Source organism: Miniopterus natalensis, chromosome 19 (assembly GCF_054644295.1).
Source record: "Miniopterus natalensis isolate mMinNat1 chromosome 19, mMinNat1.hap1, whole genome shotgun sequence".
NCBI classification, from domain to species: domain Eukaryota; kingdom Metazoa; phylum Chordata; class Mammalia; order Chiroptera; family Miniopteridae; genus Miniopterus; species Miniopterus natalensis.
The window spans coordinates 11,217,138-11,243,419 of record NC_142099.1 but is presented as its reverse complement, the minus strand read 5'-3'; the positions used below and the strand labels follow the sequence as shown (position 1 = coordinate 11,243,419).

General features: G+C 47.3%; 2 protein-coding genes across 2 annotated transcripts; both read right to left on the bottom strand.

Annotated features, from left to right (window-relative positions):
* Positions 1-1,878: 1,878 nt before the first annotated feature.
* TDRKH (tudor and KH domain containing) lies at positions 1,879-8,482 on the bottom strand. The gene is made up of 12 exons (XM_087827652.1): positions 8,359-8,482; positions 7,523-7,629; positions 6,733-6,922; positions 5,609-5,748; positions 5,175-5,496; positions 4,035-4,195; positions 3,684-3,856; positions 3,394-3,458; positions 2,970-3,121; positions 2,636-2,737; positions 2,291-2,381; positions 1,879-2,124 (listed from the first exon to the last, which is right to left on the bottom strand). The coding sequence occupies exons 1-12, from the start codon at positions 8,480-8,482 to the stop codon at positions 2,072-2,074; spliced, it is 1,680 nt and encodes a 559-aa protein (XP_087683778.1). The 3' UTR covers positions 1,879-2,071.
* A 12,234-nt stretch (positions 8,483-20,716) lies between these two features.
* LINGO4 (leucine rich repeat and Ig domain containing 4) lies at positions 20,717-25,312 on the bottom strand. Its single transcript, XM_016217592.2, has 2 exons — positions 25,240-25,312; positions 20,717-22,862 (listed from the first exon to the last, which is right to left on the bottom strand). Exon 2 carries the CDS (start codon positions 22,847-22,849, stop codon positions 21,065-21,067), a length of 1,785 nt encoding a protein of 594 aa, XP_016073078.1. The 5' UTR covers positions 22,850-22,862; positions 25,240-25,312; the 3' UTR covers positions 20,717-21,064.
* Positions 25,313-26,282: the final 970 nt, after the last annotated feature.

The following is a 26,282-nucleotide window of genomic DNA, read 5'->3' as shown; positions in this document are numbered from 1 at the left end:
ATTTACTTACTGAACACCTGCCAGGAGCAAGAACCAAGCTATTGGGATATTTTCATTCATATATTTCAGTTCAAATCAGAGACAAGTGCTAATTCCTTTTCTTTGGATGTGGAGATGAGAGAAGGCACATGGGTCCCGCTGCTTTGACTCAGGGGATTACAACAGACAAAATAACAAACAGGAAGCATACAAGTGGGTATTCCGGGCAGCAGGAAAAGCACAGGGCTGTTGGAAGAACAAGGAGCCCATCAGAACGGGATGTGAACTGAAAAGACTTAAAAGCCACCTTAAAGGAACACACTTTTATACACGGTAGCAAACCGCAGCTAGGAATGGACACCACTCATTTTCCACAGCGAGAAGTCTTATGATTTGTTAGGGGTCCTCTCTACTTAACAGTAAAGGCTGAAGAGCTGAGGAAACTAGGGACTAAGTGACCCAATGACCATGTAGAGTGGCTCCAACCCCAGGGCTGAGCCAAGGTCTGAAGGTCAGTGGCAGCCCTTAACTGACTTTTCCACAGCTGCTCATCAGAGCTGCTCCCTCACAGGAGCGCCACTGCTCACTGGCACTGAGATCTGAGAAAAATTTTGAAAATTGTGGCTATGGGAAAATAGAGTTGCCATGTAGTATATGGGTAGACCCAGTTCACCAATCCCTAGATTAAAAAAAAAACCTGCATAAGGCGTCCTTATGTGCTATTTCAAGTTTTCCAGTTTACTTTGCTGATCCTTAAAAAAAATGTTCATTTGTCATTATTCTACCACCCTCATTACATTGACAATATTACTTCAAGTACCTTCCTAGTTCTCACGATACTGTCAGAAATGGGGAGAGGCTGTAGAGAAACAGGCTCCCTAGAGTCCAGAGATGTATTCCTAGAACCCAGGTTTCTAGAATCCTAATCCAGGCTTTTTCTTCCAAATACGTTAGGTGCAGTCTTATTTACACAGTCAAAACCCAAGTTGGCTCTGGTAACTTCAGGGAAAGGATATGATCTACACATGGGAGGAATACTTGTTCACAGATGGACCCCTCTACGTGAGGTGTTCGCAATTCTCACTAGATTTAGGTTCAGAAGACACACCCATAGGCCTTCTTCCACCTTGTGATACAACCAGCATTTAGTTTTAGATAATTTTTTGAGAACTTTATTCAGCAAAGAACTTCCTAAATGCTTTGAACAACTACACATGTTCTCTTTTTCTCTGGGTGTATGCACACATATATATTATAGATGCTATACTAGCAATTTAGAGTATTTCCTGAGCTGCCTCTCTCCTTGCTTATATTTTAACCAAAGTGTACAGGGAAATAGAGCACTGTTTTCAAAAACCTGTCTCCAATAACATCAGTTGAGGCTGGGAGGCAACATTCTCTTTCCCATTTCCTGAGGCTTTTTCATATAAATATGCTGATTTTTGCCTTTGTCTCCTGACTCAACTGCAGTCTTTGAGTTAGTTCACCATTCAAAAGCTTCCCTTAACCAGAGTCACCTGAGGAGGTGAGTCAGAGATGTGCAGAATCATCACTTCCAATGACCAAATCCTGGCTACTTCCCAGCCTGAGAAAGGACACAGCCCAGCAGGAGTGTGCATTCTGATAGGTGGAGGGGACAAGCCAGATGTTGAGCAGCCTGGACACAATGCAGCAGTATTCAAACACGGGAAGGGAGGTTGGTGGGGGATGGAGTAGGAGCACATATTTGTCTCTCTCTACTCCACACTCTTTCTGGTCGTTTCACCATAGGAGAACACACATTTGGCCCACAGCAAGCCAGGTTTTGTGTGTAATAAAGGAAGGACTGCATAGATCTCTTGATCACAGGCTTTTCTCTCCAGGCATCAAATCCTGCCAAAAAAACAAAGACACAAAAAGTTTAAAAGGGCTCAACCTGACAGCAAGTTAAGCTATAGGAAAACAGCTGCAGAGTAGTAGTATTTAGACAGGCTATGGGGAAGAGAGACTAAAGCAAGGCCCTTGTCACCCTCATTCCTTTTCCTGTTGCTACAGACAGATGACAGCTCCACTCACAAAGCAAAGCAGATGGCCGAGGCAGCTGAAGCGGACTTCAGATTAAGTAGTCCTCTGCAAGGTTATCATCACCAGACATAGAGGCAGCTTCTACACAGCAGGAATGAGCAGAAAGTTAGACACTGCCACCGAGGCTCAGGGATGCTCAGTGGCCACCTTGGGAAGAGCCAAGCCTTAACGAGCTCTCTAGTTTGGAGAGAGTAACTGAGAAATGATAACTTCCAAAGATGCTCTAGGGAGAAAATGTTGTTTGTACCTGATAAGCTGAGGGAGGACAGGGTATTTGCTATCTCTGCAGCGCTCTTCTTGGTCTCAGTGAACATGCTGCTGAGAGACACATCTGTGGCCTGAGGATGAAAACAAGAGAAAAAGGAAGAATACGTTGGCTGGGGGGAAAGGAGCGGCCACTCTGTCGTTTTGCTCACAGGATCTGCTTCAGGCAGTTGAGTTTGGTTGCTGGGAGGGACACAGTGCCTCCTTAGATGATCTAGGAAAGCTCTCTACAAAATGTCATGCATGACTAGAAGTCCTCATGTCACTCAAGGCATGAGATTTGCCCCCCAAAAGCACCTTCAATGACTGCAATAGCTCGCTCACTCACCACATCGTGCAACACATCTGGGACAGTTCCGTTTTCTTCCATGTCTTCAGGAAGCTCAACTGCATATCCTTTACGAACTAATTCTAACCCAATATCAAGTTTCTGAGAAGAAAAATGAGAAGGGAATGAGATTCTCTCTGTGAGGAAGAACGCATCTGAAGAACTAGGGCAGAAGAGCTATGACTGACACTTGAAGGACATTCCTTTGGTGGGATGGTAAGTAGGATCTTACAAAGTAGGAGGAGCGTCACATAGGGTTTCTGGGAAAGAAAAAATAAATGAGGCTATAAATATACTCAAGAGCCAGTGAGCAATGAGCGAATGCCAATCTTACCTTCCCATTGCTAGTATCATATAAGTAGATCTTGGGCCAAGTTGAGGTCCCAGTCTGGACATAGCTAGAGATCTTGGCTACCAGGGGCTTCCAGTCAGCACAGTGAGTAAGTCTGTCAAACTCATCCAAAGCTTCCTCTTCCCATTGTTCACCTGACAAAAGATTGTAGGGAGAGCCCAAGAGGTCTGTACTGACATGGCTGGGATTATCCCCTGAATGGAAATTGGAACTAGCTCTTTCTACTCTGGAAGGCACTTATGTCTGACTGCCAGGCAAGTTTCCAGCTGTTGCTTCCTAGTGCTGGTGAGGAAAAGAAACCTAAGCCCCTTGAACTCAAAAAGCATTGGAATGTGAGAACTCCCATGTGCTGTATTCAAGTTATCCTATCTGGAGGCAAGGTCAATAGGTGGTGTGACCAATTTACCTGAAGGGGCGATCCGTGCCAGACTACACTCTATTGCTTGAAATGGAAGGCTTAGGAAGTCACTCCTAAAGTGAAAGAAACTGAAATTAGACTCCTACTGCCAGAACTGCCTGCTTATATTCCTTGCTTCTGACTAACCCAGCAGGAGGAGGTAATCTTCTGCTCTATGTAAATAGGTTCTCCCAAATCCCCCTGTTGATGAGTGCCAACAGCTAGCCCACCACCCTATGGCCAGGGTTGAGTTAATAGTTGGCACTCCAGATTGATTCTACCCTGGCCTCCACACTGACCTGAGTGCCCTGAGGTCCCTCAGTGAGCAATCTCCATTATCTCCAAAGTCAACAAAGTAGAGGTCCAGGTTCCCATTCTCCAAGGTGCCAAGGACCCGGGCTCGATACCAGGAACCATTTGTAGACAAAGGTGCTGCTACAATGTCTCCTACGTGCACAGTCAGGTCTTCAGGCTACACGTGGATAAGGGTCAGGAGAGGGTAGAGTTAGAAGGGGTAGGCTTAAAAATAGAAACAATATCAGAAGGAAGAAAGAATGAGTAGTTGCTCCACAGGAAAAGGAAGAAAATATACTACAATGAAAAAGATATCTCTTTTCATCAAACCGAGCCCTGTCCCTATGGCAGCTCACCAGACTATTCACATAGTGCTGGGTCATCTCATTGACAAGCTTATCCAATTGCAGGCTTCGGGAGCCAATGATCTGGATCCAGAAGTGGTTAGGATGTTCAGAAGCGGAGACGTAGACTTCCAGGAACTCATCAGCATGGAAACTGAAGTCAGGACTGGGGACTAAACACAGGCATAAGCAAGTTAAGCTGCAGAATCATCACCATCTAATATGGTAACCACATCAGAGTCATCTCTTGTTGGAATGAGGAGACTGCATCAGGGGGTACGAATACCAAGTGGCTATTACCATGTTAAAAGTGGCTGGAGGGACAACTGGATGAATCATACAAGAACATCCTGAAGAAAGGTACAACCACATCAGAGTCATCTCTGGTTGGAATGAGGAGACTGCATCAGGGGGTGCGAATACCAAGTGGCTATTACCATGTTAAAAGTGGCTGGAGGGACAACTGGATGAATCATACAAGAACATCCTGAAGAAAGGTACTAAGCTAGGTTCTGTACCTTCCTATGTAATTGAGTAATAAGAGAGTTTACATTCTTAGTCATCAGCTATGTATTCATATTAGTCACCAATTATGATGACGGTAAATCTTCCAGATGCTAGCTGCAGCATGGACCAGTGAAAAGATACGTGGACAGATAAGGGCCTGTCCAGATTCCATTTTTCCACTGACTCACTGTGTGACCCTGGACAAGTCTGTGAACCTCTTAGGGGCCCTGGTTTCCCCTGCTCATCCCATACCTATGCATAAAAGAGAAAGTTCACAGCCTTTTAATTCTTAAATGTGGGTGATTTTTAAAAACAATGAGATGGGCAAAAAAAATTGGGCTGAGCATTTTACTTGTTTTATAAGTATGTTTGATGAAAGATCATATAAATTCATTACCTGATCTATCACAGACTAGTTTCCTGGGACTTAACATATTTCATATTGTTCTCCATCATTAGCTGGTTTGTATTCAGAAAAATATTATCTTCACTACTAATCCAAGTAAAATATTACCAGGAAGGCGTATCTGATGAAAACTTATAGTCAAGACAACAGAAATTATTTTTTATTGCTTCCTATTTGGGGTTATGTAAGCCAGTATTTCTATTTTCCATATAGCTATGGGTTCCCTCTCTGGTACATACTTTCAAACATGGACATCTCTGGGCTGGGCTGGGCTCCAGACTTCTGAGAGCTGTTACCATTAGGTTTCTCCCAGGAACCTTCTTCCGGCCCTACAATAGCCATGTCGCCACCTCCTTTGCAGGAAGGATCTGCCAGCGGCGAAGCCTGCTCCATGCTAGCAGAAGTGTTTTTCCATAAAGCTGGCTCTCCAGCTGCACGTGGCTCTGTTACTTCCTCCCTTCTTACACTGATTGGCTGCTTGCGTGGGACTCTGGTTTCTGCAGAATGAGTGATTCTTTTCCGAAGTTCTTCATCTTCTGAAACTTTCTCTAGTATCAAATGCTGTGGAAAATAAGAGAAGGGATGACAGCTATGTGGCCAGATATTTTGACCCAGGATGGAATAAAAGTTTTTTCTCATTCTTAGATATGATTCAAGTCTATCAGCTACTTGCCTTGGCTGCTGCCACTTCTTTCTGTGTTCCTGAGATTTTTATAAGTCTTGATAGTAGTAACGTCCCCTCTGATTCTTTGTCACAGGTAATTTTGGCTCCAGAGGCCTTACATATAGAACGAATCGTCTCGCCACCTCTCCCTACATTGAACAATACATAAAATCCTGTCTTCCTGTCCTGGCTAACTTTAACTGCTACAGAAATCACTATTTTGTATATACTAGAAGAGAGTCAGTTCCCATTTTTAAACTGAACAGAATACAAAATATTGACTGGAAAGAAGGAGCTACTGAAACCCCTACTGTAAGAAGGGTAGTTCTGGATTATTTGCTCTATCCATTTTATTTAAACTCTAACATTGGCTAAGTTAACTTCTTTATGTCATTTCCATTTTCTGACCATTCAGCATACTTTACATCCCCATTCCATTAGAAGAGATCCTATAAGGAGTATGAAACATTGGACCAAGGACAGGACATTTTTCTGCTACTAACAGCAGCATAAGTAATGCTCTAGGGGAAAGCATGACAGGTGCCCTCTAGAACAGTATCTAGAATGATCTAGGATAACATGAGCATCCTCAGCTTCCCTTTAAAAATCTATTATTATTATGCCCTGGCCAGTGTGGTTCAGTGGTTAGAGTGTTATTCCATGAACCAAAGGACTGTGGATTTGATTTCAGGTCAAGGGCACATACCTGGGTTGCAGGTTTGCTCCCCGGCCCCTGTTGGGGTGCATGAAGGAGGCAACCAATGGATGTGTCTTTCTCACATCGATGTTTCTCTTTCTCTCCCCCTCCCTCCCTTCTACTCTCTCTAAAAATCAATGGAAAAAATATCCTGGGATGAAGAGTAACAACAACAAAAAAATCTATTATGAGTTAAATACCTTTACCTGAACCCTTCTGGAATCTACTTGTAAAGTTCAGATCATACAACTTCTTGAGGTAATGGGTTTTGCTTTACCAATGGCTCTGTAAAAAAGTAAAGCTCTGGTCTCAGTGTCCCTTTTTTTCCTCAGCAAGGTGACGGGGAAGTAGGCCAGAAAAAACCCTTGGGCAGATATGAAAGAAAGGCAAAGGTAAAGGAAAAAAGGAAACAGTAGAGGAAGCTGTCCAGTGGTACCTATGATTCTGCCCACAGATCTCTGGGGAACTGAGAGCTGCTCAGACACTGGGGCAGTCTCTGTCAGGATCTGGTGGATTGCTGCTTTGGCCTTGCACACCTGAACAGGAAAACCACTGATAAGCAGCACTCGCTCATCGCCTACATTCTCCGTATCCACATCAATCCGAGCACCTGTCTGTTTCCGCAGCTGCAGAGAAAAGGACACATGGGAATACGCTCCGGAAGAGCTCCCCGTTAGCTAAGGACACTCCAAACCTAACCCTGGAGGGAGATGGCATTGGACACAATTATTAGCAAAATCAGGATGTTATAAGCAGCCCTCACAGGTACTTATGAAGGAGATTAGTGACAAGGTGACCTCAAATAGCAGTTAACTTAAAACGGTTTCTCTTTGTATTTAGAACCCCCTTTTCTCCTGATTTTATTTGGATTAGAAAATCAAGTATTTTGTTTTCTTGACACACCACCTGAACAATGGAAGATGGTAAGAAGAATTAGGCAGGAATTCAATATTTAATGTCAATTAATGAAAGTATGAAAAATAGAAAAGAATGGGTCAAACTATACCAAGTTGAGATGTAACCAATCAGAAATCCCCATTTCAAGCTAAGTCATCCATTCTCTAGGGAGCAGAAGTACTCATTTCTAGAAGGTAAATAGCATATTAGCTAAGAAGTTCCTGTATTTTTTCTTTTTAAAATGTGCATAGTGTGGATGGGTTTTGTGGGATGAGGGCAGAGAAGGGAAGGCAGAATCAATCTCTGGAAAAGCAGGCTTACACACTTACCTGTTTAATATTGGCTCCCTGCCGGCCAATTATGAACTTCACAGCCTCCTGGGGCACGCGCATCTCTATCTCAATGTCGTCCTCCCCAACAAACGTCAGCCGCTCTTCTGCACAGATCATGGCTCATCAGATCAGACTTAGATTAATGCCCAAAGCTCCTACCAGCCCTCCCCTGAATCTAGCTGTCAAAGAGACACTGATCCAAGAGATAAACTGAGAATCTCAGCCAAATGACAAGGAGAAGTAGCATCTGAGCGGGAATTAGAAGATCCCCAAAGAACAGAAGATGAGCATTCTCTCTGGGATACTGTTTCAGATGCTAAAGTGGGAAAAGCATTTGGCTCTGCAATCAAAAGGTATTGGATCTTAACCAAACTATTTCTCTTGGAAGTTGCCTGAGGAGTCCATTAGGCTCAGAGCTTCTCCTGTTTGTACAAAACCATTTCTCTAGGTCCTCTTCTCTAGGTCCAGCCTCTAGGGAAAATTAAACCCCACAGTTAGCCTTCTCCTAACAATTAAATAGAAGGAGCATATAAAAAAGATAAGAGTATGGATATTAAAAAAAAGAAACAGAAAAAGAATCCATTGCACTGTTGACGTTGCTGAAGGGAACAGATCAATAGAATTATAAAGCGATAGCTTCATATAAATGATGATAGCTTCACAATAAGAAGACAGAAAAGAAGAAACCAAATAGTTTCAAAGACCCATCACAGAAAGTCAATCACATCCCAATAAATGATCCCCAGTCTGGCAAGGACAGTTTTTATTTCAATTTAACAAGGCTGAAACATCATCTGAACATTTCCATGTGTACAGCTGTGGGGTTCACATACCTCTGCTTTCCCTATATCTGCGGTACAGGATATAGGCAACCGTTGCACCAGCTGGGATCCCGAGGCCCAGTGCTATTTTCTGAGTAGTGGACAGACTTGTCCAAGAAGTCCGTTCAGTGGACATTTTCTGCTGTACTCTTACTTACATCCTGAAATAAGCAAATGAAGGAAAAGAAAAAACTTTCATCCATTACCTTTATGACTGGCAGAGACATGGGAACATATTATATTACTATTAAAGAGAGTACTACTGCCTACTTTCTCCCATTGTAAGAGCTTGAGTAGTCTCAAAAGCTATTATCATGTGAAAGGTCTCATGGTATTTTTTAAGTTACTTAAGGGACACATACGTACACATACAACTAAACAGAGGCACACTTCATCCCAGCTCCCCAAGTAGAACTATACATTGGTCACAGTTTTAATTGACAAAGGAACAAAAAATTATTAAATAAGTATTTAAAAATATGTATTTAGATTTCAAGCTATTTAAAATTCCCTAAATGTGCCCTTCTATGACTCCAAGCCTTTCCCGAAGCTGTCATCTCTGCAAGAATGGCTTTCCAGGCCTAGTTTTGGGCTTTGCTACTTCTACTTATCTTTCTTGAAAGTAGAGTCTTTATTTACTATTTGTTCTCCTGATTTCTATTTACTACTCAACTAACAGTGGGGGGGATGTGTGTTCCTGCCCTGCTCCACCAAAACGATGACTTCCTAATTAATTAAGTATAAGCCTCATCTAACCTTACCTCTGTTCCCCCCTTTTCTTGGTTTCTCCTATTTTGCTGGAGGGGACTCTGAGTTTGGGCTTGTCTTCCTGTGGTCTCTATCCATTGCTATTGTCACTCTGCTTCTCTTTGGGCGATTTCATCCATACCTGCAGCTTCAACTAGTGCCTACGTGCTAATGACACCAAAACACTGCACTTGGACTGATTCAGAAGCTTAACAATCTCCTTTAGACCACTGCAATGGTCTTCTTACTGGCCTTCTTACATTGGCCAGGAAGAAGTGACAGCGAAATACTCCAAGCAAATCTTAACAGGTCCCTCACTATATTTCCTGATTCCCTATACATTCTCACTTTCCCAGATGATTATTCATATTTTCTCTTCTTAAATTTCTAGTACCTCTTTCTCCATCCTTTCAACTGACATCCTTACTTTGTTTCACTGAGAAGAGAGCACTCAGAGAAAATAAACTCCCACCACATTTCCCCACCTACCCCCATCTGTGCCTAAATATTCTATCTTCTTTATAGAGACCATGGATGAATGGTCTCTGCTCCTAGCACTGAAGTCTCTCATAAGTGTCGCTCCAACGCCGCTCTCCTTCCTTCTCCTGCATCGTTAATCTTTTCCTCTCTACTGGATCTTTCCATCAGCAGAGAAACATGCTATTACAGTATTTCTCCTTTCTTAAAGAAAATCCTTTCTCGATTCCAATTCTTCCTCCGAATGCTTCTCATTTCTCTCCTTCCTTTATAGCAGGGGTGGAGAACGTTTGACCGAGGGCCGAAATCATTTGGTCTGGCCCTGCCAAGGCCTCACCAAAGAGAAGCAGTTCCAGCCATCACATTAGGGGTGAGTTAATTAAATGTTTGGCTAAATATAGCAGCCTAATTTTTAAGTTGATAATTTTGTATGGGCCAAGAATGATGTTCTAAATATCCAAATGGCCCTTGGCAAAAAAAGGTTCCCCACCCTGCTTTACAGGAAAATTCAAGAGTGCTAATACTTCTGTGCTCAATTTCTCAATCCACTCTCACAGCTCCTGCCAAAGTCAGTGACTTCACACTGCTAAATCCAATGATCAATTCTCAGTTCTCGTTTTACCTGAACTTGCCCCAGTGTCTGGTACAGCTAGTGATTGCCTCTTCTTCGAAACATTTTCTTGGCTTCCACAATAGGACACTTTCTTTGCTCTTCTCCCTTTCTGGCTGCTTCGACAGTTTTCTTTGCTGGTTCCTCCACCTTTTTCTAATCTCTAGACACCAGAGTGCCCCAGGGCTCTGTCCTTTGCCTCCTTCTCTGTTCTACCTCTTTCTTTGGTGATCTCATCAAGTCTCATTCTCAGCTTGGCTTTAAATCCCATCTATATGATGATAACTCCCAAATTCATAGATCCAGTTGGACCACTCTCTTGAACAACAGGTTTGTATATCCAATTGCATATGAGACATCTCAAACTTAATAGGTACAACACTGAGCTCCTGATCTCACCCCTTCCAGTATTAAGCCTTTGTCATTTCAGTACATGGGAACGCCCTTCTCTGAGTCCCTCAGGCTAAATATCCTGTCATCCTCTCCCTCAAATAATATATCCAGCCAGTCAGCAAACCCTATTCATTGTGTCTCTAAGCTACCCAGAACCTGAGCACTTTTTACCTCTTCAATGCTATGACCACCATCTGTTCTAAACCACCATGATCTCTTGCGCAGATTTATTGCAATTGTTTCTTAATGATGTCCCTGCACCTGTCATTGTTCATTCAACTTCTTTTCAACACAATAGCTGGAGTCAAATAACATGACTCATCTGCTCAAAACCTTCCAGTCGCTTCTGGTGCTGAGTAAACGGTAGCCGATTGATAGTTGGTCAATAATCATTTGTTGAATGAACAAACTTTCCCTTCTTCAGTTCGTGTGTTGCCTGCATGTGAACTCATCAATGGCATAAAAGGTTCTTTGCAATCTGATCTCTGCCTACCATTATATTCTCACCCCATCTCTACTACAGGGGGATGATGCTCTCTCTTCTGTATCCTTGGCTCTGACATGTGTCACTCCTGTCTTCCTAGTCTTGCTCATTAGCCCATCTGGTATCCCTGGCAAAATAGAAAACCTGTCTACACTTTCTGTGAAAGTTTGGGTGGTATCATGTAAACATCTTTTTATATACCAAAGAAAAGAAAACAAGCTTGGTTTAATAAAGGAGATTTTTTTTTTTTTTGCAGAAGTAATTCTTGAGCCAAAAGAACTGCCATTTTCCTATATTAAGATATGGTTTATTCTGGATGTCTAAAAAAGATTTCGCTTCTTTTATCTGCTGGTTACTTCATGTATTTTCTCATACAGCCTTTAAAGTGCAAAGCTTGTCTTCACTATGAATGTGCCCTGAGTATGTGTGGAACACAATGAGGAATAACAACTCCTGCCCTGAAATAGTCTAGTAGGAAAGATCAACACCAAAACAACTAATTACACAGCAATGCAAAGACAATCCAAATTTTTGGTTAATGTAACAGCTGTTGGTTAATGCAACAGCTGGGAGGAGCTAGATTTAAAAGGTTTATTTCTTAGATGGTGCACAGGTGCAAAACCACCCCATTAAAATGCAAATCATTTATCTTCTGCATTCAAAGCAAAAAATATATTACTATATATGTGCTTGGCCCTGGGGATACAACAGTTCAGGCAGAGTTAGTAGCTGCCTTCAAATAGCTTCCTGTCAGGCAGGGAAGGTCTTATCTTGACAAACAGCAGTTTGTAGGTGTCAAAGCCTTGGGGAAACTGAAACAAATCCAGACCTGTGAACAGCGCAGTAATTCCATCCCAACTCTAATGCTGTCTGCCTTTAACACCACCTCTCTGGCCATAATTCATGCTTATCGAACAAAGAATTATAGAATTTTAGAACTGGAAGGGGCTACAGAAGTGACCCAGTTCCACTAATAATGCTGCAACTGGGGAAACTGAGGCCCAGGGAGATAAAGAAACTTCCCTACGGATACACAGCTAATTAGTCATTTCCACACAATGTGATTTGCAGACCAGTCACAAATGGCACCTCTTTAAGGAGACTCACAGGACTAATAGCAATCCCCCCCCCCCCCCCCCCCCCCCGCCCCCAGTTCAGAAACTATCAGGATCAAGGCAAAAGGATATCTGATATTTCTCTAGCTCTGCAACCAAATCCCCTTAGTCCTGAACCTTATACTATGCTGGGTTTCATTGCTATGGGCTTCCATAGTACTCCAAACATCCCTTCACAGCACATGCATTGCTCGTAATTTTTTATTAACAGCCGTGTCTGTAGTGAGAATGAATTGAAGGCAGGAACAGTGGGGGTAGGGAAACTAATTCAGAAGCTAGTACAGATGTCAAAGATAAAAATGGAGAAAAGTAGATGGATTAGCGAGTTTTAATAGGTAGAATGCATAAGACTTAGGAATTGATTTCTGGAAACATTAGAGGGGTGAGCCAAGGAGCTGGTTACCAGGGTTCTCATTTGAGCACCTGGTAGACTGTAGCATCTGAGACAGAGAATATTGATGATTTGGTGGCGGTGGTGGTGGGGGGGTGGTGGTAGGAAGATGAATGTCTGTGACAAGGATACATTTATTGGGTAACTTCTATTTGAACCAAAAGCTAAATTTCACGAACTCCTCTTTGGATATTACAAATGAAGTTTGTGCTAAATGAGTTACCAGCTGATGTCTCAAAGAATAAATATCTACTTGATTGATCTAGTTTTTTAATTTTTTTTTAAACAATTGACACATTCTTTCACACTGTTCTAAGTTTCTCTTCAGAAAAAAGACATAAAAGGGGGAAATAATATGCTGGAAACGGGGATAACTGAGTAGTACTCAATGCTAGCTTGTGTTTGACTTTATTACTTCAAACTGAATGTGAAGAGATCAGAATTTAAGACCATAATTCCTAGGGGAGGCTGGGTAAGGAAAAGAGGACACGTGTGGATCATTTCAAGGTGAAAGCGTAGCTAGGTGACGGTTTTCAGTAAAAGCTAACGTCAAAGCTTCCTGACATTTGTATTAAACAGCTGCTAACAACTATCTGATAGGCTTACTTCTATACTATCATTTTTGACAACAAAGTTAGGAGTCAAATCGCCCTGAGAGTTCGTTCCATAGGGAAAGGATCTCTCATTCTAGTATCTCCCAATAACCAGAAGCTACAAAGTACCGAAAACCTGGTGACAGGCTTGCTGAATTGAAGTACCTCATTCGACCACCCTCGCTACATTTATTTTTACACCAGTGAGTGAAAAAAAGCCCCAAACCATTTCTCTCACGCTGAGAAGCCTCTAAACATTTTATCTTCGGCACGAGAGTCTTCAGCCAAAACCCACCATGGTATCTGCATTAAGGGGTAAGGAGGGAAACTGGAAAAACACCCCCCTCCCCATTAAAGAAAAGGCAGGGGAAAATAAAAGGCAAACAAACTGAGGGCGGTTCGAAAAACGACCAGCCCGTGAAGAGTCCGAACCGGCAAACCCTCTGGCATCGCGTCCGCTGTCTTAATCCCGGGCCCAGCGCACCTTCTCGGCTACGGTTACGTCCCCGGGGGGAAAGCTGCCCCCCACAGCGCCTCACCACCCGGGCTCAGGCGGCCACCCCCGGGCCCCGCACCCTGGCCGCGCCGGGGCGCGCTCGGACGCCTCCCTTCCTCAGCCCCACGTTTTCGTCTCTCCGTGGCCAGGGGCGCCCCCAGCCAGCCTCTCCCACTCCCCCCGCCTCCGCTCCGGGTCGCCGCCCTCACCACGCCTCGAGCCTGCGGTCGCGCACGCCTCCTCCCACTCACAGCCCCGCGGACCTCGCTTCAGCCGCCGCTTCCCCGCCCCCGCAGCCCGTCCGCACCAATCAACGCCCGGCTCGCAGCCCGACCAATCGCATTCCCCGCCACAACCGATCGAGGGGCGGCTGCGTGCTGATACCCAATTACCCGGAAGGAATCCGAGGCCGGCCCACCACATCAGCCAATAGGACCCAGGGAAACAGACTATTAATTGAAGGGTGCACCTCCTGAGAATTAATCAGCCAATTAGAGGCTTCGCGGAGTCCTCCTGCCCACCTCGCGGCCAATTACCGAGGAGGCTTCCACACGAGCCTTCGGTGGGAAAAATCTGCGCTCTCGTGGTGGGATCCCGGTGCCAGCGAGGGGCTTGAATCATAAGCGTGTCGTCGTTCGCACAAAATTGGTGCCTTTGCACAATGCGAGTGCCACCCCACAACCCAGGGGCCTTTGGGAAAAAAGTCTCATGATAGACCGCTACTTGTTTGCCTCGATCGGTCCCCATACCGCGACATGGGCTCGGGAGACAAGGAAAACATTTTTGGGGGGAGGGGGGCGACGACCCATAAAATAGGGTTCGTCGAGTTGGAAAGTCAAGGGGAAGGAGCTGCGCGGCCGAGAGCGAGGGTCCGCAATTCCTCGCTCAACAGCCGGTGAGGACCGACAGACAGCAGGAAAGATGAAGGACCGGAGTTCTGAGCACTCGGTGGTAAGGGAGCCGGGGGCCTGCCCTCCCTGGGGGGAGAGGGAAGCGGGTCCCGCGACGAGCGCAGGGGGCCGTTTCTGTGGGGGAGGAGAAAGGGGGTAGGTTTCTGGAAGCCGCGGTTTGCTTGGGAAGAGTGCATGCCGGCCGCCGGCAGGGTCCCGGACCGTTAGGGACGGTTGGGCCCCGCTACGGCCTCTGCGCGGCGGGTAGCCTCGCGGGCGGGCCCCGCGCCCCTCCCGGCCGCGGCGCCCGCCCCGCACTGGGGCTCTCCCTGGGGATCAGGGGCTGGGCGCGCCTTGCAAAGTGGAGATCTTTTGCACTAGCTTCTGTCACAGTGCCTGGGGCATGATGAGCACTCGGTGAACGTTGAATGAACGCAAGATTGTATCTTTGGTCAGCTCAAGAGATACCTTTGATACCCACTTTTTCGTTTTGTATTAATTTTTATAATATATGTGTTTTGAATAAGTAACACGTGCACATTATACAGTATTCAAAAGGAATAAAGGCTATTACAATGAATAAGTCTTCTTTCCCGCAGAAGCAACCAATATTACCAGATTTTTGTGAATTTTCATAAAATATTCTAAACATGCATATATATTTTTAACCAGTTGATAACCTATTATACATACTATTTCACAATTTCCTTTTGTATAGACTAGATGTCTTTTCGTAGCAGTACATACGTATCTGCCTCATAGTAAAGTCATAGTAAGCCTGAGGGATATATTGACATATTTAACCATACTTTGCAAATATACCCAAGTATATTTCCTCTGGCTCTTGCATACCTGTATAATAAATACGTGGGACTGCAAACACTAGGTCAGAGAATTGTGTGTGTTGTTTTTCTTTCATTTGGATAGATGCAATTTTGCAAATTGCTTTCCTCCTACAAAGATTTTTCTCATTTTCATTCCACCTGCAATGTTTAAAAGGATATTGGTATATATAGTATTGCCAAATTGCCTTCCATGGAAGTTTTATTAATTTTCTATCCCATCAACATGCTTATGCATTGTGTTAACAAACTTTTTGATTTTTGACAATCTGATAATGTAAATAATATCTCATTGTAATTTTAATTTCTCTTTTAGGGTTGAGCGTCTTTTAATATGTTAAGTGGCAATTGTATTTTATTCTGTAAATTGTCTGTTCATATACTTTGTTCATATTTTAATATTTTATCTTTGTATAAGTTACAGATATATTTTTCTGTTTCCAGTTTGTCCTATGTCTTTTTACTGTGTTTGTGGTGACCTTTTTTGCTATGCAAATATTTTTTATTTTTAAGTAGTTGAACTTGTCAGCATTTTCTTTGCTAACTTTTGGGTTTTATATCATATTTAGAAAGGCCACTCAGCCGGCATGGCCTAGCAGCTGAGCATCCACCGATGATCCAGGAGATGGCTGTTCGATTCCCAGTCAGGGAACATGCCGGCCGGGCTTGCCGGCAGGGGGCATGTAGGAGGCAGCCTATCAATGACTTTCATCATTGATGTTTCCATCTCTCTCTCTCCCTCTCCCTTCCTCTCTCTGAACTCAATAAAGACATATTTTTTTTAAAAAAAGAAAAGCCTCCTATTACTTAAGGTTATTTAAAAATTATTCTGTTTTTCATAAATACTTTCATAGTGTCTTTTTGTATATTTAAATACTGGATTCACCTGGAATTTATTTTGGTGTAAAGGTGTGAGATAGAACTCTATTATATTTATTTATATGTTTTTATTGATTTCAGAGAGAGGAAGGGAGAGGAAGAGAGAGAGATAGAAACATCAGTGATGAGAGAGAGTCATTGATCGGCTGCCTCCTGCACGCCCCCTGCGGGGGGATCGAGCCTGCAACCTGGGCATGTGCTCTGACCGGGAATTGAACCTGCAACCTAGGCATGTGCCCTGACCGGGAATCGAACCATGATCTCCTGGTTCATGGGTTGATGCTCAATCACTGAACCACACAGGCTGGGCTCTAAGTTTATTTTGTTTGTTTTACCTGACCCTACTTATTGAATAACCCATATTTCCTCCACGGTTTTTGAAAGCTGTCTTTATAAAACTCAAAGAGCCATATGTATCTTGGTCTGTTTGGGGGTTTTCATGTTCCATTGATCTCTTCAGCCATGTTCCAGTATTCCCAATCACTGTGCCCCTCAAGGGTAGCCACTCTACTGACCCCTGATAGCAGAAACTAGTTTCGCCTGTTTTTTATATGAAGAGAATCATGCAGTATGTACTCTTGGTGTCTGGTTTCTTTTGCACAATGTTATTTTTGTGAGATTCAGCCATATTGTTGTGTGTAGTTTTAGTCCATTCATTCTCATTACTGTGTAGTAGTATATTGTGGGGATATACCACAGTTTACTTTTCAATATATTGTTAAGGCTCTTTTGATCAGAAGACATAGTTTTAGATTACCTAAGGGAGAATTATTATATAGACTATTCCTATATACATGTTTAAGTCATTGATGTCCATTCAGTAGTGTTTTAAAGATTTTGTCATATAGAATTTACATATTTCTTAAGATTATTCCTTGGTATTTGAGTGCCTTAATTGCTATAGCTATTTTTACCTTTAAAAAGGTAAAAGAGTTGTTCAGACCCAAAGAAGAATGTCCACTGTTGCTGGCAGCCAGGCATTTCATTTCAGTCCATCTGATCCTTGGAATTTCTGCTGCTTTCTTCTGGTCCCTGGGAAAGAGGCAGCAAGGACATTGGGAGAGGGGACTGAGAAGAGAGTAAAAAACCAACCAACCCTCAGCTTCCTGAATCAGTTGCATTAGAGTTACTGAAGGAAGGTGAGGATTAACAACGGACCCCAACCCCCCTGAAAAAGTAGTCCAGAGCTAGTGGGGTGCAAGATGACCCCTGGACTTTACCTTTCTCGCAGGTCAGGTCCTGCACTGAGAGGCCCTGGGGAAGGGTCCCAAGAGCATGCAGTGACGAGAGCAGGATAGTGGCATGGTGGAGGCATTTGGGTTTTGAGTGAGCCCTGAGTTCAAATGCAGCTCCCTCACTAACTAGCCCCGAGTACTCGAGCAAGGTACTTAATCTATTTGACCTTTAGTTCCATCATCTAAGATGCCCTATCTTATAGGATTGATGTGAGGATTAAATAAGGAAACAAAGATAAAGCCACTGACATGGAATAGGTCCTCAATAAATGTTATTTTTTTTCATCTCTCCACCTCTGTCCCACCCTGGGAAGAACTCCATTGGATTACCCCAAAGATGTGGACCAGACCATCCCTGCACATGCACGCGCTCACACACATATACACACACAACCTCCTGTGTCCCTGGTTGCACTCACACTTGTTGACTCACACACACCAAATTGTGCAGTCACACCTGAGGTAGGGCAGCCTTCCTAGACAGGCGTGATGAGGACTGGCTTGCTGATTGTATAAGCTGTGGAAGTGCTCATCTGAGTAACCCTGCTACGTTAAGGGGCTTCACTTCTTGAAGGTCTCTGGAAAAGCTGTTATGGAAAATAAGGGGTGGCAGTGAGGGGTAACTCCACAGGCATTTCCCCTAGCTCCAATGTGGTGCTTTAAAAAAAATTATATATATGTATATTTTTATCGATTTCAGAGAGGAAGGGAGAGGGAGAAAGAGACAGAAACATCAGTGATGAGAGAGTCATTGATCGGCTGCCTCCTGCATGCCCCCTGCTGGGGATTGAGCCCGAAACCCGGGCATGCGCCCTGACCCTGACTGGGAATCGAACCATGATCTCCTGGATCGTAGGTCGATGCTCAACTGCCTAACCACTCTGGCCCGGCCAATGTGCTTCTTGAGGGATACTTGCCCATCTCTGCCTAGGAGGTCCTAGTCTGTGCCCAGAATTGTAGTGTCTGGAGCTGTGCTGTCCAATACACTGGCCACAAGGGGCCATTGAGCAAGTGCAATGCAGCTGATGGCTGGTGCAGCTGAGTGGAATTTTACATTTATTTAATTTTAAGTAATGTAAATGTGACAACCAATTCTTGAGTTATTGGAAAACTTTTAATATGGATGTGTGAATCAAATTTTTCAACAGTGAATTTTATGAAACCTAAATACAGATCAGATATTTATAGTAAAAATTTACCATTCGAATTGGAATGTGCTATGTGAAATATACACTGGATTTCAAAGACCTAATATGACAAAACAATGTAAAAATTTTTATTACTAATGTTTGTATTGATAATATGTTGAAATAATAGTCTGGGTATATTAGGTTAAATTAAATAAAATGTATTAAAATAAATTGTATCTGTTTCTTTTTGCTTTTTAAATGTGATATTAGAAAATTTGAACTTACATATGTGACTTGAATTCTGTTTCTGCTGGGCTGCCCTGGAGACTCTGGGACACGGGCGGCGGTGTCTCCTGCTCCAGACACGTCACCTGTGTCATCTGTTCCCACTGCCTCAGGTGCTTCTCAGAGATTTCTCTGAGCAGCAGTGCGGCTCCGCTCTTCTCTGCATTGCAGAGTGGGCAACTAGAGCGAGAAACAGTAGCACCTGACCCCCAGCTCCCAACCTCATGAGATGCTGGTGAGAATTTGGAAAAGAGGGAGAGGGCTGTGACCCCCAGGGCAGCCTTTCTGGTGTCTTATAAACGGGAGAGGGAGGTTGTTGGGTGTGTAGAAAATTGTATGTACTTGCAGGGGTACGGTTGGAGGCTCAAGGATACCCATTTCTCAAGGTTGTTGGTTCTCCAGCCTCAGTCTCCAAACGGCGGCTTCTCACATTCATCTCTGCTCCCCTGAGGAGCTACCCTGGTGGTTAAGCCCCCCCCCCCCCGTGTCCCCCTGGTGCGAGCTCCTCTCACTTGTTGGGGACTGTCATGAGTGGCCTCCTTGGAACAAGGACAACAGCAGCAGGAATCAGCTAGGACGCTCATGATGCTTGGTGGTGTTGGTGAAGGGTGGGTGGGGGCTCTTGAGGGTGGACGCCCCACAGATGCTGCTGCAGAGAGGCTTTCCAGGGCCCCCCTGTGCCTCTTCTCAGCCCCTCCTCCCTGCTCCCTTTCTTTCCCTCCACTCCTCCCCTGCTGAGGATGTCTAGGCTGCTGTCCCCTGAGCTCTCTGCATCTCTACTTTTTCTGGCTCCGCTTTGCCCTCTGTTTGAAGCACACTCAGAGGCAGTCAGCACCTCCTCCCACCCTGCCTCTGCATCAAAGGTCTCCGTCAGACAGTGACCTCTCTCCAGAGACAGCTCCCCGCTGGGGCTGCACGAAACACAGGGCCTGGGGAAACTGCAGAACGGTAGTGGAAATGAACTAGGAGGCTTTTTTTCCTGCTGCTGCCTCTTGCCTCTACTTTTCACTATAGCTCTCAGCGCCCCTCCTGCCCTGTGCCTCCAAGCCCATTCCTGCTGTGTCCTGGGTCTCCCTCCTTTGACAAGGGCAGATTCTTGCTTTTTTAAGTCATTTTCTAGGAGTTCCCCTCTTGCCTTCCCTCAAGGGCAGGAGGGATCTGTGACACAGGAATGATGGGGAGATTCCACCACGAATGAGAAAGGAGGGCCCGAGCTGGGTGTCCTGGGTTGGAATTTGTGCAGAGGGATGGATCCCTTGGGAGGTGGAGGATTGCTTCTCCTGCCCCAGAGCTGGAGAGTAGGAGAAAGGGTGAAACTGAAATGGGCTGGGAGAGCTGCTCTCTCCACGCCTGGCTGGTCACCTTCTGTATAAACCCCTGTTTATTAAATTCAGGCAAGGCTATTTGGATACACGCTCAGTGGGCAGAAAGGGTAAGAAGGGGGAGATGTGACAGCAATAAGGGACAGGAAAAGTCTGAAGTAAAGAAAACTCCAGAAATCACGTTTAGTTTGGGCTGCTACTGTCATGGCCTTTGGGCAGCAGGTTTAATGACGTGACAGACAGAGGCAGGGGGTGGAGGCTCATGCGACACGGTGCCAGTGTGTAGTCTGTTCTCTCCCATCCCACACTCACATCTTCTCCTTAGCTTGAGGTCCGAGGCCCTAGTTCCTTGTGCCTGGGGGAGGGGATGGAGTAGAGGGAGAGGGAGACCACCTGACTGAGGAGCGGAGACTCTGAGAAGCAAGTGGCACTTTCCTCGGAAATAATCTTAGAGCTGTGGTTGGCCATTGGTATTGGTTAGTAAAGCGTGTAACTGTGTGTAAAGGAAGCCTGGTGGTTAGACTAGCAGACTGGAGCCTTGGTTATATTTCCAGCTTTGTGTATGGTGGGGCAAGGGCTGGGCTGACTACAAGATCTATATGCCAGCCCCCTGGGTCCCTCAGGGAAGAGATGACAGTGCTGTCCTCAAACTGCAAAGGCATGAGTCAGACTCTGTCAGGAGACAGCATAGCTGTGGGCGTGGTGCAGGTAGGAGGTATGGGAGGCCTGTGCTGCTTGGGACTGGGTCCTGGTCCAAGCGGCCATGGTTCCTTTCCCCTGTGGTATCTGAAGCTGGCATGTGACTGGGTCCCCAGTGTGAAAGGAAAGGTCAGAAGAGCTTGGCAGTGACCCGGTTACCTCCAGAGTTCTTATCCCCAGAGGGCCGAGGTGCCACAAAGTCAAAGGTCATGTGATGCTTGACCCGTCCTTTCCCCTTGCTCCAGAGGGCAATGAGGCCAAAGCAGAGGGTCACCGAGGTGAGGAAGGGGAGGAAGCCGACTGCCAGCACCATAGCTACCCCTCTGCTGTCCAGGAAGAAAGGCCCCGGGACCCCTGGCATGGTGATGTTGGAGTCAAAGAGTGTGCCATTTGGTGGCTCAACTTGGATTACTTCCAGCCAGGTCCTCAGGGAGTCATTCCCAGCGACATTGCTGACCACACAGACATAGGCCCCTCTGTCCCGGAGCTGCACCGAGCGGATCTCCAGCGTCCCATCCTCGAGCACCCTTACTCTCCCAGCCCTTCCCAGCCAAGCCCCAGGAGGCCTCATCCAGGAGACAGTGGGGGCTGGGTCTCCATCCCCAGAGCAGGAGAAAACAGCGCGTCCCCCCTCCTCTGCGATGACCCATCGTGGCCCAGACTTTTGGATCAGGGCTGGTTGGCAAGTGAAGTGCCCTGGAGGTAGGATGTCTGAGAACTCCCTCAGGCTCTTCCCCTGGACATGCCTAGGGCCAGCGCAGGCCGGCGGCGACGCGCCAAAGTCCAGGCGGCGGCGGAGCCGAAGCAGCCAGAGGAGGCGGCAGTCACAGGTCAGGGGGTTGCCAGATAGCTTCAGGGTGACCAGTTTATCAGGAGAAGGGAAGGCTGTTTCCTCAAGTGTCTGAAGGGCATTGTCCGCCACATCCAGGAGGTGGAAGGCAGTCAAGCCATGGAAGGCATGGGCAGCGATGGAGGTGAGGCAGGCCCCTGACAGTCGAAGCTCCTGGAGTCGCACCAGGGGACTGAGCCTTCGGGCTGGGATGGCTGAGATGGGGTTCTGAGACAGATCCAGGACCGTGAGGAAGCTCAGGTGGTGCAGCGCCTGGAAGGGCACGGAGCTCAGATTGCAGCGGGTGATGGCCAGGCTGCTAAGATTGAGTCCAGCCAGGCTCCCAGGCTCCAGGGCCTCCAGAGCTGGCCAGTGGTGGATCTCCAGCTCCTTTAGCTGCCCCAGCCCTTGGAGCGCCCCCGCTGGCAGCCTTCCGATATCCAGTTCTCGGAGTCTTAGGGACACTAGTTCTGGAAGCCGGGCCAGGGCCAGGCCGGGCACTGTGCTGAGGTTGCAGCGCTCCAGGGTGAGGGCGCTGAGCTTGGCCAGCCCTGCAAAGGCCCCTGGAGCCACAAACACCAGGTGGTTGTCCCCAACCTCCAGTTGCCGGAGGCTGCCCAGCTCCCCAAAAGCTCCGTCAAGGAAGAGGACAATCTGGTTGAGGCGGAGGTCCAGCAAGGTGAGGGCAGAGAGGCCCGAGAAGACCCCAGGCCCCATGATTCGCAGGCGATTGCCCTGCAGTCTCAGGGTGAGTAGGCTTCGCAGGCCGTGAAAGGCCCCTGGCTCCAGGGTAGACAGCTGGTTGTAGCTGAGGTCCAGTTCCTGGAGCAGGCCCAGGCGAGAGAGCATCCCCTGCTGAAGCCCCCACAGGCGGTTCCCACTCAGGTCCAGGAGTTCAGTGTCCAGTGGGAGTCCCCCGGGCACAGCCTCCAGCCTCCGGTGGGCACAGAGCACTGCCCGGGGCTGGGAGGAACAGTCACACAGAGCAGGGCAGCCACCACTGCTCCCTCTGGGCAGGAGGAGCAAGACAAGGAGAGGGGGCCACGGGGGCCAGGCTTGCTTTGGAGCTACCGTGTCTGCAGCCATCCCCTCTTCAATCCTGGAACAGATGATGACATGTCCCTTTTTGGAAAGTGGCTTCAGGTGATGGTGACCCTGGACTTCCCCGGGCTGCCTTAGGGCAGAGAGAGAGAAAGCCGCCCATCTCAGCACTGCCAGGAAGTGGGGCACAGACCAGGAGGAATTCTGGTCTGTACCTCCCTGGGGCCTCCTGGGACTCCTCTTTGGAAAATCTCTATTTTCCTCTCCTCCTGGCCCTGGCGTCTGCAGGCCAGGTGACACTAGCTCATGGAAACCTAGTCAAGCCTGATTTCTGTGGGGCAGTTTTATTGGGACTGGGACTGGGACAGAAAGCAGCAGGAAGTAACGTTACCCTGTAACTGGTTTTTCTCTGTATCTCTGAGATCCATAAATGCTTCTGGCCCCTTTGCCCTGCTACATGCTCTCCCCAAGCTCTGCTCTGTCCCCCTCTTCCTACCCTCTCCTCCCATATTATCTACCTGTAGCCTTGGGGTAGATTTGAGAGGCCTCACTGTGAGTCAGTCACCCAAGGCTGGGAACTGTGCAGGCCTCAGCTCCCCCAGGCCCCACTTACTGCCTCTCTGCCCTCCTTAACCTGGCACAGAGCCTGAGGCCCTAGACTAGCAAGATCCAATCTCCCCGGAATGCCTGTATGGACAACAGCCAAGTTGCACATTAGCTGTGGCACAGGACACAGGGGCCGTTTGAACCCCTCACGGGAACCCCAAGGGCAACCCTTCCTCCCCAATAAATGATGTTGGGGTATGCGAGGGACCCAAGAGATGCCTAAGTTTGGAGTTTTGTTGCTTGGTCCTCAGACTTAAGCTTCTCTTATGTCCCTCCTTCATGGTGTTTTGATTCAAGTCCAATATGTGAATCTGAGGGAAATCTCTTGTCCCTTTGGCTTCAGCTGCCTGAGCAACACACAAGAGACAGACTGTGAGCCAGGGAGGTGTAGACAAGTACAGGGGGATAGCACCCTATCAGGCACGGTGGGTGGGGAGCAAGGCAGCCCTTGAGTGGCACACACAGCCCGTTCACTTAAAGTGGGTTTCTGGGTGCCAGGGGTCTGGACAAAATCAGGAAGACTGTGATTACAGTGACCACTGGACAATCCTTAACTCACCCTGTTCAGTGCCAACAGGGTCCCTCAGGGAGAGAAGGGTTTGGAATTGGCAAGGGGTGGCTAAATGGAGGTGGGATACCCGGGCTTCTTTCTAGCTGCAGATCCTGGTCACCTTTGGGCTTTCGGGTGTCAGGCTTTCTGGGCGCTCACAGAGTTAGCTTGCTACTACATGCCTCGTTTTCTCCCACCTGGAACTTAGGAGAGGCAGTTTAAGAGGCATCTTCTCCTTTCCTTCCCACTCTACACCTTCCTCTAGAAGGATCCTACAGCTGCTCAGAGGCAGTAGGAATTGGGAAACGGAAGGAAGGGGCCCAAACAGTAGAGGGATGTGGGACACTATTATGAGGTTTGAGCTCAAGAAAGAATGGCGTGGGGCCCGCAAAGACTGCTGACCAGGCTCCTCTCACCCCTCTCTCACCTGACAGGTAGCCCTGGCATGCTAAGAGTGCTGCAGGGCGGCAATGCCCCAGCTTCCTCACTCCCCCTGTGCCTGTTCTGGAAAGTCCCCCAGTCGGTGAGCACTCGATCAGCAGCGCTGCAGTTCCTGCTCACGCTCCCTGCTCTGCGCTCAGCAGAAGTGCAGTGGAGCGTGCAGCCCTCCTTCCCTCCTTCCCTCCTTCCCTCCTTCCCTCCTTCCCTTCTTCCGTCTGCTGCAACTTCCCTCTTCCCTCCCAAAGCCTCCTGGGCCAGGGGCTACCGGATTTGGGGCCAACCCCTTCTCTTTATTTATAAGGTGGCTAATTTAATCACCAACTTCCCTTGCCAATTTCCATGGCTATACGACTGGCTTCCGGCCACTTTGCAGGAAGAAATAGGTGTTGAAACCACTTCTTTCTCTCCTTAAATGGGCTGAGGTCTGGGGCACCAGCCCCTCAAGGAATAAGGGGCTTTCTTGTCTCTCTGTGGCTGTCCAGACACACATTTGAACCTGGATAGCCTCTTTAAAGCAGATGGATTGAGGCAAGGGGACCTTCGTGGGGAGGGGGCTCTTGGAGGAAAGACTGGGCGGGAAGACCCTCCTCAGAGGTAGAGGGAGCCCCGGGGAGATAAAGGGAGGTCTCCTTGGAGTCTCTGTCCCCAGGGGCACTTGAGATATCTTAGTTTTCCCATGAACATCCGGTGGGGCCAGGATCAATGGTTGCCTAGGGGTGGGGTGGGGGCGGGGCCACAAACCCTCTGGCCTTGGCTAGCGCAGGGGTCTGGCCTTTTCTCTGAGAACATTATGGAGAAGGGCAATTGCAGCCCTGGGACAGGAGGTGGGGGCACTTACCAGAGAAGCTGGAGCGCGGCATCAAGTTGGGTACTGCATCTGTCCAGGGCTGGGGGCCCGTCCCATTTGAGCTGCACCTCGGCCCACGCCTCCCCCGGGTGCTCACTCCCACTGCCCCCTGCCCGCCTGCCGGTCCGCCTGCCCGTCTGTCTGCCCGCAGCTGCTGTTGCTGCTGCCGCCACTGCTGCCAAGACTGAGGTAGAAAAAAGAACCAGAAAGCTTTTCTCCTTTTTTTCCTCTCTCTCTCTCTTTTTAAACCAGGCGAGAATGAGTCTGCAGCAACCCTGTTGGTGCAAAATAAATAAATAAAGCAACCAGGGAGGGCTGCAGCAAGCGCTGCTACTGGATGGCGAGTGAGCGGGAGCAAGGGGCGGAGGCTGGCTCTGGAGCCCCCAGGGGTTGGGGTCGGGCAGTGGAAGCCACTGGGCAGTTCCAAAGGGTCTCTGGGACATCCCGATTCGATTCCCTTCGGGGGAGCCCCGGGGCCAAGCGCCTTCCTTAGGATTGTCTTCCCCGATGCAGGGCAATTCTATGCAACCTCCCACTGTAAACGTCCCCTATGGGTATCATTTGTGGGGAAAGTTCTCAGCCCAGAACATCCCCTGTGGAGCTGAGGCTGAGGCTCCTTCCATGGGGGGTCCTGAGGATCCCGCTCCCAAGCTCCCAAGCTCCCAAGCTTCAGTGAGGGATGATCAGAGTTAGGAGCTCAAGTCCTTACAACACTGATGGCTGGCTGGGCTGGAAATTGGGGTCCCCACATAGGAATGAGACTGCAGAGAAGATTACCTTCCAATAAGAAGGTAATCTTATTGAAGGCTCCTCTGACACACACACCTCTGGCCTTGGAAATCGTTTTATAAAGAATGGCACAAGTTGGGGTTTCCATTTACCTAATTAACCCCTCCCCTGACAGGCAAATTCCCTCCCTCCCAGGACCTGCTATTAATCCCTCAGCAGAGGGCTCACAGCTCTTTAAAAAGCCAAATCTAGTGCTGGGGCTGGAAAAAACGGGCCACCTCCTCCCTGCTGGAGTCAGTGGTTCC